The 15,349-nt window shown below is 42.9% G+C and overlaps 1 protein-coding gene across 6 annotated transcripts in view; it reads right to left on the minus strand.

Moving 5' to 3' along the window:
* Positions 1–15,349, minus strand: part of dnm3a (dynamin 3a) — a 203,744-nt gene that overhangs the window by 21,213 nt on the left and 167,182 nt on the right. For all 6 annotated transcript variants that reach the window (XM_072573547.1, XM_072573548.1, XM_072573545.1 and 3 more), the window contains one exon: positions 2,409–2,635. In XM_072573547.1, coding sequence (XP_072429648.1) covers positions 2,409–2,635 — 227 coding nt within the window. The remainder of the gene's footprint in view (positions 1–2,408; positions 2,636–15,349) is intronic.

Raw genomic sequence — 15,349 nt, forward strand, 5'->3', positions numbered from 1 at the left:
GTAAGTGCCTGTGTGTGCAATCATTGGGAACCATTGCACACACCACTTGTAACATGAGGTCAGAGTTGAGCAACAGAAAGTGTGCTGCTTTTCAGAGCTGTCAGATAGCCAGTTAGTGAAAGAAGTGGCAAATAATATGTTAAGAAAAGAAGTCTGCAACTTTAAATCACAGGGCATTTCAAAATGGCAGTGTATTTTCCACTCCCTGCTACTGTGAAACCAAGTAAAAGACAGGATTGTTTTTTCGATTCAAAGTCAAAACTATGAAACAGTTACAGAATTAATTTTAAAAAACTGAACAATTATAAGGAGCAACACTGCTATCGCTACTGGGGGAGAAAAGTGCTAAAAGCTGTATTGCTGCTGAGATCTCTCTGGAAAGTAGAAAGGCTAGGCTGAGGAGATTTAGAAGGCTTTGAAGTTCCACTTTGAACCACATATTAATGTCACTTATGAATGGTAAGTGCTCAATATCAGAGCTTAAGGTGGGAGACTGAGGCATTTAATTGAATTATGAGAGTTAGAACAATTAAAAGGTGATTTCAACAGAAGTAGACATAAATGATCCTGTTATAAAAGCACATCTACTGAGAGGACAAACATGTTCCTGAGAAAGCTATCAACATGTGCAGAAACTTTAAGGTAATTAATTGTTCATCACAGCATTTTAATGGGAGGACAGGTGAGGCTTTGCATGATACCACAAGACATTCCAGGCTAAATAAGAACAACATTGTAAAAAGAAATATATAGAGAAAAGCCAGCAGAAAGATCAAGAGCAGAATGTAAATATTGCGGAGCACATCACATAGAAATAAGAAATGCATGTCCTAAATAGGACAAACAGTGCTTTAGTTACAAGAAGCTAAATCATTCTGCATGAAACAATGACCAGTGAGATAGTAAAATGCCTGATGTTCCAACATTCCAGACATTGTGATGAATGGCAATGACCCTCAGTTCATGAGTGAAGAATTCTACTGCTTCATAAAGCATTGGGAAAGCCAATATCATATACTGTCTCCACACTACCCTCAGTGAAATGGAAAAGCTGAGGCAGCAGTGAAAGTTGTCAAAGGGATGATAAACAAGTCGAACAAGTTCAGCACAGACTAGTACAAGGCAATCCTTGAACGGAGAAACATGGAAGCATATTGAAAACATGGAAAGCACTCCAGTCTAAAGACTATTGTCAGGTTGTAACCAACCTCCTCTTCCAGATTCCCTTTCATAAAGGACACTTACAAACCAGTTATATTTTTACAACAGCTGATAATGGTTTCATGGTCACCATTACCGAGACAAGCTTTTCAATTCAGATTTTATACACTGAATTTAAATTTCAACAACCCATCTCTCCAAAGCACTAATCTGGGTCTCTGGATTACTGATCCAGTAAAATCACCACAATATCACAATATTGCCATCCGATCTAACTGGAATACCATCCTGTAATCATGTGTAGAAAACAATAATTACTGAACTTCTAGGCTCAAAGAAATGTAATTGCAAGAAGGGCAACTGATCATGGATAAACACATAAAATTAGGAAGTATACAGGAGACTTGATTAACTTATCTTAAGTTGGAAGAACAATTTTTTGTGAATTACTTCTGAAACAATTCAGTAGAGTTTGGATTAATGTACTGGCATGAATCAGATATCTGCCTTTTATTAAAATGGAAGGGCTTATCTTTGCAATACTTCTTTTTGGAAATTTATATTTATGCTCATATCAAATTGCTAATGCCTGGGAGCACAGGCTGAACAGTTGGAGTATACATAACTGTGAGCCATAGTTTTATTAATAGGATGCTTCTGATTTCCTTCCTGACAGGGAAAGAAACACTGATTGTCAATTCAAGGCTAGAAGAATGGTGGTTTCTGATTCCTGGGAAACTGGGAATACTCTCAGATCCATGAGAAGCTCTACAAACTGGATGACCTCCACCTACACCAAAACCTGAAAGGTAGCCACTTTATCACAGAAAAGGGCAAATAGTGCATTCAAACAAGTTCTGTGCAGGAGGACAAGAAGCTGAACAAGATGACAGAAAGTAATATTAAAAGACCATCAGGTTGTAAGGGGACGGTGGAGATTATTACCCAAGTAACGATCCTGCAGCATAAGAAATAAAACATGAGTTTTACACCCAAATTCAGGTTCAGGACACAAATCTAAAGACAGTGAGACTTCAGAGGTTGAGGCTGAGACACAGTGATAGGGGAGAGTAAAGCTATTTTAGGTCTATGCATGGGAATGTGGAATCACGAATATAACCATTCTGGATCTGTGAAACAAATATTGTTATTTTAAAATAAATATATTAATATAACTTCTTAGTGAATGAAAGTTAAGAATAATTAATGTGAAGCTGGCACTTAAGATATCATTTCTGGATTCATACCTGCACCCTGGATGTAGCCAGGAGTCATCAACAGGAGGGGGTAATGGAACCGATATCGTGTTAGTGTTGATGTCGCCGATAATATTCAGTGCTTCACAGATGGCATTGTACGTGCGTAGAGTTTCATCACGGCGTTGAGCCTGTTCAGGTGATTCCTCCATCAAGGTGTTCTGATCCTCTGAGGAATACAGTTTTGCTAACAGCTCTGCATTGATAAAGTCCTTCGTCTATGGAACAGATTTAAAACCGTGACATGAACATCTTGCTAATTTTATGTTAAGCTCTATCTGCATTGTGTAGAAGTTCCCCAGAAGTTCAGAAAAGTTTAATTAAACTATATGAAACGGTATTTAACATCACTATTTTGCTATTTCATTAAGACTGCTGTTGGAAATGAATCAGTATAGACATTCAATAGATTACAACATTAAACTATTTGTTAGACAAGTAATACTGCCAGTTATGGATTTTGGTTTAATACTTCCATTAATATTTAAAAAAGAAAAATTACTTTCAACTCAGCCACTTTCTGAAAGCAACTTCTGCCAATTCTCAGTCAGTCGATTCGATTAAGGTGACAAGTATGTTTGCTGAGTAAGCTCATCAGCTGTCGCTCAATATGAGGTGAAATCGGCACAATCATTAAGAAGGACCATTGCTCAGGTATCCCAACCTACCCTGAACAACAGTGTGAAGTAGCCTAAGGCAGTTAACAATGTACAGATCAGCTTTTAGCTTTCATGCCGGTTTTAAGATGTCACGCTATGATGATTAGGAAGGCCCTGTTGATAATATTGACCTTGAACCTCTGATACGGATAGAGGATCGGCTGACTGGTAGAAGGCAGAGAATTGGATTAAAGGAGTCTTTTTAAAGTTGGCAGTAGCCAGTGTCTAAAGGAGTTCTGCAGGGGGTCAGTGACAGGACCACAACTATTCACGCTACACATTAACAATCTGAATGAAGGAACTGAGGACATTGTTGCTAAGTTTGCAGATAGAGGAACTGGTAGTGTTGTAAAAGTAGTGAGGCTGCAAAAGGACTTGGACAGGTTAGGAGAGTGGACAAAGAAGTGGAAGATGAAATGCAATGTGTGAAGTTTTGTAGGAAAAACAGGGGCATAGACTATTTTCTAAATGGGAAAAGACTCCGGAAATCTGAAGCACAAAGGGACTTAAGAGACCCAGTTCAAGATACTCTTAAAGTTAACATCCAGGTTCAATTGGCAGTTCGGAAGGCAAATATAACATTAGCATTCATTTCAAAGGGACTAGAATATAAGAGCAGAGATATACTGCTGAGGCTGTACAAGGCTCTGGTCAGACCACATTTGGAATATTGTGAGCAGTTTTGGGCCCCGTATCTGAGAAATGATATGTTAATATTGGAGGATGTTTACTGAGAGGCCTGGATTGAGTAGACATGGAACAGATATTCCTACCAGTAGGAGAGACTAGAACCTGAGGACACAGCCTCCGAATGAAGGAGACAGCACTTTTGAACTGAGATGAGGAGGTGGTTTATCTGTGAAACATATTGCCGCAGAAGACTGTGGAGGCCAAGTCTTTGAGTGTATTTAGGACAGGGATAGCTTCTTGATTAGTAAGGGGACCAAGGGTCACAGGAAGAAGGCAGGAGAATGGAGTTGAGAAATATATCAGCCATGATTGACTGTTGGAAGAACACAGCAAGCCAGGCAGCATCAGGTGGTGTAGAAGTCAACAGTCAGGGTATAATTCTTTGAAATGTTGACTTCTGCACCTCCTGATGCTGCTGGCTTCCTGTGTTCGTCTAGCCTCCTCCTGTCTACTTTTGATTCCAGCATCTGCAGTTTTTCTTGTCTCTAATCATGATTGAATGGTGGATCAGTCTTAATGCGTCAAACAGCCTCATTCTGTTCCCATATCGTCTGGTCTTGTGGTGAGTATTGTTGTGACGAATGATTCAGGACAAACTTGCAACATATAACACTGGCATTTTTAAGTATAATCCTGTGTTAAATCTTTTTATTTGACATTTAGACATTTTAAAATTTTATTCATGAATTAAAGTACTGTCAATAATACTAATTTTTCTTTGGAACATTACTAATATTTGAATTTTAAAAATCACACAACACCAGATTCTAGTCCAACAGGTTTCTTTGGATGTACAAGCTTTCAAAGAGCTGCTCCTTCGTCATGTAGCTAGCTATCTAATGAAGGAGCAGTGCTCTGAAAGCATGAACTTCCAAATAAGCCTGTTGGACTATAACCTGGTGTTGAGATTTTTAACTTTCTCCACCCCGGTCCAACATTGGCACCTCCATATCACAAGTATTTGATACATTATGGAACACAAATGATATTTTATTAATTATCTGTTCATGGCATGTGGGCAATACAGACAATGGCTTCATTTAATGCTCATCCTGAATTGCTTGAGAAGTACAGCTGAGCTATTTACTTGGGTCATTGCAGTCTCCATGTTTACTCCCACAATGGTGTTAGGGTGACAGTTCCAGGATTTTGACCCAAAGACAATGGAGTGTATTTCATGCTCCCTTACAGGTGGCTTTGAAGACCGGCCTGAAGATTGGATAGGTTTGGAGTGGTTTTCTTTGAAACAGCCAAGTCTTCGGAGAGATTAAATTGAGGGATATAAAGTTATGAGTGAATGGGAAAGCATTACTTCCATTAGTGATCAATAATGAGAAGGCACAGATTGAAAGTAATTAGTAAAAGGGATTTAAGGGCAGTTTAGGAGTAATGATTTGACCCAGAGTATGTTTGGAGTCCAAAGCTCACTGCCTGAAAAAGTCAGAATAGTCAACAGGGAGATCTGTGGTGCAGCGACCAAAGAAGAAAGAGTTGACTTGGACCCTTCCAGAAGGCTGCTACCTTAGGCTCGATATGTATGGTCAAGCCGTCAAGAGATGCGTTAACACCAGATTCACCAGCCACGTTCACAAGGTAGTGTAGAACATCACCCAACCACAATGCAACGCCATCCATGCTCTCAAGACCAATCATAACATTGTCATCACACCAGCAGACAAAGAAGGAGCATTATCATACAAACAGAACAGACTACTGCAAAGACGCATACCGACAACTCAACAACCAGGAATACTACAGACAACTACCTGATGATCCAACCAAAAAATACAACTGTTGACTCAAATGATTGATCAAGGCCCTTGATCCAGACCTTCAGAGTATCCTATGCCCTCTCATACCACATAGTTCTCCCAGAGGAGACTTCTTCTACCTTCCGAAGATACACAAAGCCAACACATATCATATCAGACAATGGGACCTCGTGTGAGAACCTCTCTGGCTATGTTGAGGGCAATTTGAATCCCATTATACAAGGAGCTCCCAGCTTATGTCATGACACTACAGATTTTTTTTACAGAAACCTAACACCCAAGGACCAATCGAACCTGGAACATTCCTCGTCACAATGGATGTTTCGGCACTCTTACACCAGCATCCCCCACGACGAAGGCATCACTGCAACAGCCTCAGTACTCAATACCAACATCTGCCAATTTCCAGGCACCATCCTACAACTGATCCACTTCATCCTTGACCACAATATTTTGGTCAGTAAGTTTTTATCCAGACACATGGAACAGCCATGGAGGCCAAATTTGCATCCCAAATGCTCACGTTTTCATTCACAAGTTTGGGCAAAACTTCTTCAATGTGCAGTACCTCCGACCAACACTATACACCAGATACATCAACAACATTTTCTTCCTTTAGACTTATGGAAAGGAATCACTGAAACGACTACATAGTGATATCAACAAGTTTTATCCACCATCAGACTTACCATGGACTACTCTTCAGAATCAGTCTCATTCTTGGATACACATAACCTCATCAAGGAATGACAGCTCAGCATCTTACTCTACCACAAGCCCATGGATAACCTCACGATGCTGCACTTCTCTAGCGTCTACCCTAAACATATTGAAGAAGCTATCCCCTACCCACAAACCCTGCACATACACAGAGTCTGCTCAGATGAGGAAGAACATAACTGATACCTAAAGAATTTGAGGGGTGCCCTCATAAAAACAGGATATGGTGTTCAACTCATTGATTGCCAGTTCTGATGAACCACAGCAAAATACCACAATGACCTCCTCAGAAGACAGACATAGGATATGACTGATAGAATACCCTTCTCCGTCCAGTACTTCTCAAGAGCAGAGAGACTATGCCATGCTGTTTGCAGCCTTCAACACAGTATCGATGTCAACGAGCATCTCACCAAGATCATCCCTACGCCTCTACTTCTCGCCTTCAAACAACCGCCAAACCTTAAAGACATAGTTTGCAGCAAATCAACACTGATCACAACACCACACAACCCTGCCATGGCAACCTCTGCAAGACATGTCACATCAAACAACATGGGCACTACCATCACATGTGGGAACACACCCACCATGTATACAGCAGATACTCATGTGATTCGGCCAATGTGGTCTATCTCATACATTGCAGGGAAGGATGCCGCAAGGCATGGTGTATTCGCAAGACCATGCAGGTGCTACGAGAACAGATGAATGGACACCACACAACAATCACCAGGCAGGAGTGTTCCCTCCTAGTTGGGGAACACTTCAAAAGTCAAGGACATTCAACCTCCAATCTTCAGGTAAATGTCCTCCAAGGTGGCCTTCGAGATACACAACAACACTGAATCGCCGAGCAGAAACTGATAGCAAGATCCATACCCATGAAGACAGCCTCAACTATGACCTTGAATTTATGTCCCGCTACATATGTCCCCACTATACTATCCTGTATCTGTAAAATCTTCCTTACAGTCTTGTTTTGACACCATCATCTTGATAAATTGTTATGATCTCTCTACTTTAATTAGTTTGTACAGTTTTGGATTACTTATTACTTCGGTTAGACCCACAGCATGCGACTCTTATACCTATTATGTTATTCCAGTCAAATAAAAAGCAAAAGAACTGCAAATGTTGTATATCAGGAGCAAGGCTAGGGGTTACTGGGGATGCTCAGTGGGTCTGGCAGCTTCTGTCTCGGGTCCGATGACACTTCCGCTGTTTTTTCTTAATAGATGCTACTGGACCTGCTGGGCTTTTCTGGTGGCTTTTGTTCTTGTCCCATGTCATTCTAGTCATTTGGTTTGTCTCCAGCACCACCTTATTTTTAATATCTTGTAATTTTCTCTCAGCCTCATTTAATTGGAGGTGCCGGTGTTGGACTGGGGAAGACAAAATTAAAATCACATAACACCAGGTTATAGTCCAACAGGTTTATTTGGAAGTACAAGCTTTCGGAGCGCTGCTCCTTCATCAGGTAGCTAGTGGAGCAGGATCATTGAACACAGTACTTACAGTAAAAGATCAAAGTGTCACACAACTGATATGATATATACAGGCCAACAGTAAAATGTTAGGTAGGCTGGATCACTTTTTCACAATTGGTGTCCTCTGTGCCATTTGTGTTTGTTTTTGATATTAGAAAAAAGTTGAACTACACACTTTTGCAGTTAGGGCAATTTCTTTCATAGCTAAAGGACGAAAAGCAACCCTGCACACAAACACAAGCCTTTCGACGGTCATTACCATGCTATTGTGCTTTAAGAACTTCAGAGTGCCTTTTAAGTGCTTTCTTCATCCGCCCCTGGAGTGCAGACCATTTGAGAATCAAGAAAACAGGACCTGGCTGGGAAGATGCTTTTAAGCTATCAACAGAGTTTCCAATCCACTCTCACTGATTTTACAGGAGCTTTATCTGATTGTGATGAGCTGGCTTCAAGACTGTCATAAGCATTTGTTTGACAGTCTTCCCTTTGAATCTGGAAAGTGCAGTAGAGGCAAATCTGATGGAATTTCTCAAACATTCTTATGTGTCTTTGTTATAGAGTCCACTGCAGTTCAGCAATAAGGCAATGACACCTGCTCCATCCACTAGGACTGGTGTTGACTTACAGTGCTGTATACTGTCAAGAACTCACTGCCGTGGTTTGAGCTGATGCAGTTCATGCTTTGTTGGATCTCCTTGTCAAGGGTGCCATTTTGAAAGATGTGGTTGCCAAGGAATAGGACCTGCTCAACATCTCCCAGAGTTATTCCTTTGACATATGTGGGAGGTATAATCATTCATTGACAAGATATGGGTCAATATGAGATTTGCTTTGCCAACATACAAGGACAGGTCAAGTCTCTTCTATGCAGAATTGCAGAGGTTAAGATTCTCTTGCAAATCTGCTGAAGATGACACTGCAGTCATCCATATACTGTTCAGCATTTACTTCTATGGTGTCAGTTTTGTTTTGACACACAGACACAAGCGGTAAATGAGTTTTCCACCTAGACAATATTTAATATTCAAAACAGAGGGCAATTGATCTTTGTTGAGAGAATATCCACCGTCAGATAGATTGTAAATAGTATTGGTGCTATTATACAGCCTTGCTTAACACCAATCCTCTAGCATCCACAATACTCTGCTTTTGCTTTAGATTTTGAAGCATCTATTTCAGATATTTCATTTAAGATGGTTGCAGTCATGTCATCCTGCAACAGTTGCAGGACTGTGATGAACTACCTTGAACATATAAATTCTGGAGAACAATCCACTAAGGCTTGCAATTTAGTGCATCAAATGGTCAAGCTGGTGAATGCAATGAAGAGATCCTCGTGTTGATCATATTTTTCTTGGATTTGCTTGGCAACAAAGATCATGTTAGAAATCCCCCAGGAAAGTCTAAAGCTACGTTATGGTTCTAATGGGATTTCAACAGTTCCAGGAAGTAAGTGATTCAGGAGCGTGTGTCTCAGGATTTCCCTTGTTATGGACAAGAGGTAAGTGCTGTGATAATTTCTGATTTATTTCTTGAAGACAGTGTGAATTGTCACATTCCTGAAGTTGGATGGGAATTATTTTCTTCCCAAATCTGCAGGGGATAGACATGGAGTCTTGAAGTGATTTGAGCAGGTCGCCTGTTCCCCTTCCACTTATTACCGGGTTATCATACTGGATCCACAGTCTCTTCAGTGAGTAACTGAGCGCTGCAGAACAGTATGATCCTAACAGTTGTCTCATTTATCCTGAGTAGCAGCAGGAGTAATTGGCCTGAATGCTTTAGTGTTAGGAAGGAGCAGAATGTCGCCAGATTTTCCTTTTGGGGTGGGAAACAGGTCAGGATTACTTCCTGAATACGTACCACACAGAAAAGCAAACAGTCAGCTCAGACCTTCCTTGGGGCAGCCAACTAATAAACTTGAATACAATTGTGCCAGAGTGGATGGATAGTCATTGGGCAAAGCAAAATTCTCTCTTGTTTGAGGTGGTCATTACCTGACACTCATCTGGTGTGAATATTACTTACCACTTATCCAAACCTCAATATTGTCCAGATCTTGCTGTATTTGGACACAGATTGCTCCAGTATTGAAGGAGTCACAAGTTGGGCTGCACATTGTGCAATTGCAAGATATAATAAGACAAGGGCAGCATGGTGGCTCAGTGGTTAGCACTGCTGCCTCACAGTGCCAGAGACCCGGGTTCGATTTCCCACTTCGGCGACTGTCTGTGTGGGTTTCCTCCGGGTGCTCTGGTTTCCTCCCACAGTCCAAAAAGATGTGCAGGTCAGGTGAACTGGCCATGCTAAATTGCCCATAGTGTAAGGTTCATTAGTCAGTGGTAAATGTAGGGAAATGAGTCTGGGTGGGTTACTCTTCAGAGGGTCGGTGTGGACATGTTGGGCCGAAGCGCCTGTTTCCACACTGTACGAAATCTAACCAAATCGTGGCTAAGATCACTTCAAATCTCATTAGCCATTAAAAAAAACAGTTCTATTTCAAGCCAGAGTCATTGACAAACAAATTTCTTGGTTTGCTTCCTAAATTGTAATAATGTTAATATAAACCAGAGTGTGAATACAGTGTTTAGTGCCAGAAACCAAATCTATGAAACTTCTATTCTGAAGTTAAGAGACACAAACAAAATAACCATTGTTTAATTCATTACTTAGGTGCCAATTTAAACATTTAATATCCTTTCATCAGCTTTTTTTCGATAGTGATTTAATGTTTTAAAATTGAATTCTTTCATATAAGAATCTGATATCTGACTCTGCTCACATTAATATTTAAATTGTTAGTACCATTGGAAAATAAGAATCTGCAATATAAAGGAATTAACTTCGATGTCTCATTTCTGATGTTACAACGAAATGGATTGAACTGAAGTTAACCTCAAGCTTTCTGTTTTTCTCAAAATCCCAGTGCTATCTATGATGAATCTAGGAATTAAACTGATAATCCTTTCTGTCAATACGTAGGTGAAATTTAGTCAGTTCTTCCCAGAATAATTTGCCCATCAGTGACAGGCATTTTAGGCAGAAACCCAGGTAAGACTGGGTTTTGCTGCAGCCAGACCAGTTACCCCAGAGATATGCGGGCAGTGAGCAACTTGGAGGGTGGGCGGAGGGAGTCTTATTTGGGGTTCCTCCATTGGGCATAGGGATTGCCAGGTCAACAGGAATCCCATGCCCAAGGAAGTCACAATTGCCCACCACTAAAGTACCAGTAAGGGCATGGGGATCTCCCAATGATGCTGTTAATAGGTAATGTGCATGGCACCATTGCCAACACATCCAAGTTTATAGCCTCAGGGAGGGAGGCTTAAAATTACAGCCATGTCATAATGGAAGGTTACCTTCTGATAAGATGGCAGTGGAGTAGGGCTTCTGAGTCTGCGGCTCACTCACTTAATCCGTTTCTCTTTTCATTTATTTTCTTTTTTTCTCTCTTTTCTTGTGTTATTTTCTCTTTTATTTTACTTAACTCTTGTTGAAGAGCTTGATCACAATGATGGCATCTGCATTGAGTGGGTCCAGTGCACAGACTCAAGAGGGCACAGCACACGGACTCCAGTGGGCCCAGCGCGTGGTCGCGAGAGGGTGCAGCGCACAGACTCGAGCAGGGCCAGTGCGAGGAATCGAGCAGGCCCAGCCTACGGACTCCAGTGCACCCAGTGCACAGACTCAAACAGGCCCAGCGCATAGACTCCAGTGAGCCCAGCGCACGGACACGAGCCGGCACAGCCCACATACTAAAATAGGCCCAGTGTACGGAATTGAGCAAGCCCAGCACGGACTCAATTGGGCCCAGTGCACAGACGAGAGCGTGGCCAGCACGGAATTGAGTGGGCCCAGCACGCAGACTCCAGTGAGCCCAGCGCATGCACTTCACTGGGCTGAGCACGCAGACTCCAGTGAGCCCAGCGCATGCACTTCACTGGGCTGAGCACGCAGACTCCAGTGAGCCCAGCGCATGCACTTCACTGGGCTGAGCACGCAGACTCCAGTGAGCCCAGCCCACAGACTGAAGTGGGCCCAGCACAGACTAGTGTGGGCCCAGTGCTCTGAATTGAACAAGCCCAGCACGGACTCAATTGGGCCCAGCCTCCGCATTGCAGTGGGCTCAGCATGCGGACCCTTATTCATCTGTGTTTTAAGATGGTGCCGGAGAGGGGACCCAGCACATGGACTCGAGCAGGCCCAGCGCGTGGACTCGAGTGGGCCTAACCCGCGGACTCGAGTAGGCCCAGCACACGGACTCAAGTGGGCCCAGTGCACAGACTTGAGTGGGTCCAATGCGCCCAGAGCGCTGACACCAATCAGCCCAGCACAGACTCAAGCGGGACCAGCATGCAGACTCGAGTGGGCCCAGCAATGCTGGCTCGTGGCGGTTTGGGTTCCCAGTGACCGCAACGAGGCAGTCCTAGCGCCAGCTCATGGTTGCTGCGGCGGAGGTAAGTTTGGGTTCCCAGTGACGTCCAGCCCAGATTCATGGAGATAGCATGGAGGTAAGGTTGGGCCCAGCGCGAGATCTGATGGCATCAGCAGTGGCTTCGCTGGTGAGGTGGGCCCTAAGCAGACTCATGGCAGCAGCAGAGTTGAATTTGGACTGCTGTCATCATTGGTGGCATCTGCGTTGGGGAGGTACAGTGAGGACTCACAGTGGCGAGGGCGTTGGAGGAGGTGAGATGGCGCCAAAGAGCGGGTTGTTCCAGCGGCAGTGGTGCGGTGAAGAGGACTCGTGCCTGGTCGACTACAGAGCACTCAACAAGAAGGACTGTAAAGTTGGGCAACTTTTCTTTATTTCTTCATTTTTTTGCCTTTGCATTCCATGTTTTGGATTATTCATGTGTTTTAAAATGGCGCCGGAGAGTGTCAGCACTCCTCACTGTATTTTGTAACAAAATACACATGACAATAAATAAATAAATCAAAAATAAATCAAATTATATCTCAAATCAATTCCTCTGTAATAATTCAAAATACACAGTTCCCCATCTGACCTGATTCAGTCCAGAAAATCTTACTATCCTACACCACAACTAATACTTTAAAAACTTGACTCTATCATTCAAATCAATGGTGCACAGAAAATCTATAGCACTGGAGGCCATTCAAACCTTCTTTCCTGTGATAACCATAAAAGAGTAATCCAGCCTAATCACACTTTCTATTTGCAGTGGTCTTGTGGATTTTGAAGCTGATTTTTTTGTCAAGTCTGGGGTCTAAGCACTGTACTGTGTGGTTACACACTATAATGTGTAACATAAAGAGTCATAGAGATGTACAGCATGGAAACAGACCCTTTGGTCAACCAGTCCATGCCGACCAGATATCCCAACCCAATCTAGTCCCACCTGCCAGCACCCGGCCCATATCCCTCCAAACCCTTCCTATCCATATACACATCCAAATGCCTCTTAAATGTTGCATTTGTACCAGCCTCCATCACATCCTCTGGCAGCTCATTCCATACATGTACCACCATCTGCGTGAAAAAGTTGCCCCTTAGGTATCTTTTATATCTTTCCCCTCTCACCCTAAACCTATGCCCTCTACTTCTGGACTCCCCGACCCCAGGGAAAAGACTTTGCTATTTATCTTATCCATGCCCCTCATAATTTTGTAAACCTCTATAAGGTCACCCCTCAGTCTCCGTCGCTCCAGGGAAAACAGCCCCAGCCTGTTCAGTCTCTCCCTGTAGCTCTGATCCGCCAACCCTGGCAACATCCTTGTAAATCTTTTCTGAACCCATTTCAGGTTTCACAACATCTTTCCGATAGGAAGGAGACCAGAACTGCACGCAATATTCCAACAGTGGCCGAACCAATGTCCTGTACAGCCACAACATGACCTCCCAACTCCTGTACTCAATACTCTGACCAATAAAGGAAAGCATACCAAACGCCTTCTTCACTATCCTATCGACCTGCGACTCCACTTTCAAGGAGTTATGAACCTTGGGCGGCACGATGGCAAGCACTGTTGCCTCACAGCGCCAGAGACCCGGGTTCAAATCCCGACTCAGGCGACTGACTGTATGGAGTTTGCACATTCTCCCCGTGTCTGCGTGGGCTTCCTCTGGGTGGTCCGGTTTCCTCCCACAGTTCAAAGATGTGCAGGTCAGGTGAATTGACCGTGCTAAATTGCCCATAGTGTTAGGTAAAGGAGTAAATGTAGGGGAATGGGTGGGTTGCGCTTCGGCGGGTCGGTGTGGACTTGTTGGGCCGAAGGGCCTGTTTCCACACTGTAAGTAATCGAATCTATGAACCTGCACTCCAAGGTCTCTTTGTTCAGCAACACTCCCTAGGACCTTACCATTAAGCGTATAAGTCCTGCTAAGATTTGCTTTCCCAAAATGCAACACCTCGCAATTAGCTGAATTAAACTCCATCTGCCACTTCTCAGCCCATTGGTCCATCTGGTCAAGATCCTGTTGTAATCTGAGGTAACCCTCTTTGCTGTCCACTACACCTCCAATTTTGGCAACATCTGCAAACTTACTAACTGTACCTCTTATGCTCGCATTCAAATCATTTAGGTAAATGACAAAAAGTAGAGGGCCCAGCACCAATCCTTGTGGCACTCCACTGGTCACAGGCCTCCAGTTTGAAAAACAACCCTTCACCACCACCCTCTGTCTTCTACCTTTGAGCCAGTTCTGTATCCAAATGGCTAGTTTTCCCTGTATTCCATGAGATCTAACCTTGCTAATCAGTCTCCCATGGGGAACCTTGCCGAATGCCTTACTGAAGTCCAAATAGATCACATCTACTGCTTTGCCCTCATCAATCTTCTTTGTTACTTCATCAAAAAAATCAATTTTGTGAGACATGATTTCCCATGCACAAAGCCATGTTGACTATCCCGAATCAGTCCTTGCCTTTCCAAATACATGTACATCCTGTCCCTCAGGATTCCCTCAAACAACTTGCCCACCACAGAGGTCAGGATCACTGGTCTATAGTTCCCTGGCTTGTCCTTACCACCCTTCTTAAACAGTGGCACCATGTTTGCCAACCTCCAGTCCTCCGGCACTTCACCTGTGACTATCGATGATACAAATATCTCAGCAAGAAGCCCAGCAATCACTTCTCTAGCTTCCCACAGAGTTCTCGGGTACACCTGATCAGGTCCTGGGGATTTATCCACCTTTAACCGTTTCAAGACATCAGCACTTCCTCGTCTGTAATCTGGACATTTTGCAAGATGTCACCATTTATTTCCCTACAGTCTATATCTTCTATATCCTTTTCCACAGTAAATACTGATGCAAAATATTCATTTAGTATCTCCTCCACTTTCTGTGGCCTTGCTGATCTTTGAGGGGCCCTATTCTCTCCCTAGTTACCCTTTTGTCCTTAATATATTTATAAAAACCCTTCAGATTCTCCTTAATTCTATTTGCCAAAGCTATCTCATGTTCCCATTTTGCCCTCCTGATTTCCCTCTTAAGTATACTCCTACTTTCTTTATACTCTTCTAAGGATTCACTTGATCTTTCCTGTCTGTACCTGGCATATGCTTCCTTCTTTTTCTTAACCAAATCCTCAATTTCTTTCGTCATCCAGCATTTCCTATACCTACCAGCCTTCCCA

This window comes from Chiloscyllium punctatum, chromosome 7 (genome assembly GCF_047496795.1).
Source record: "Chiloscyllium punctatum isolate Juve2018m chromosome 7, sChiPun1.3, whole genome shotgun sequence".
Classification (NCBI taxonomy): domain Eukaryota; kingdom Metazoa; phylum Chordata; class Chondrichthyes; order Orectolobiformes; family Hemiscylliidae; genus Chiloscyllium; species Chiloscyllium punctatum.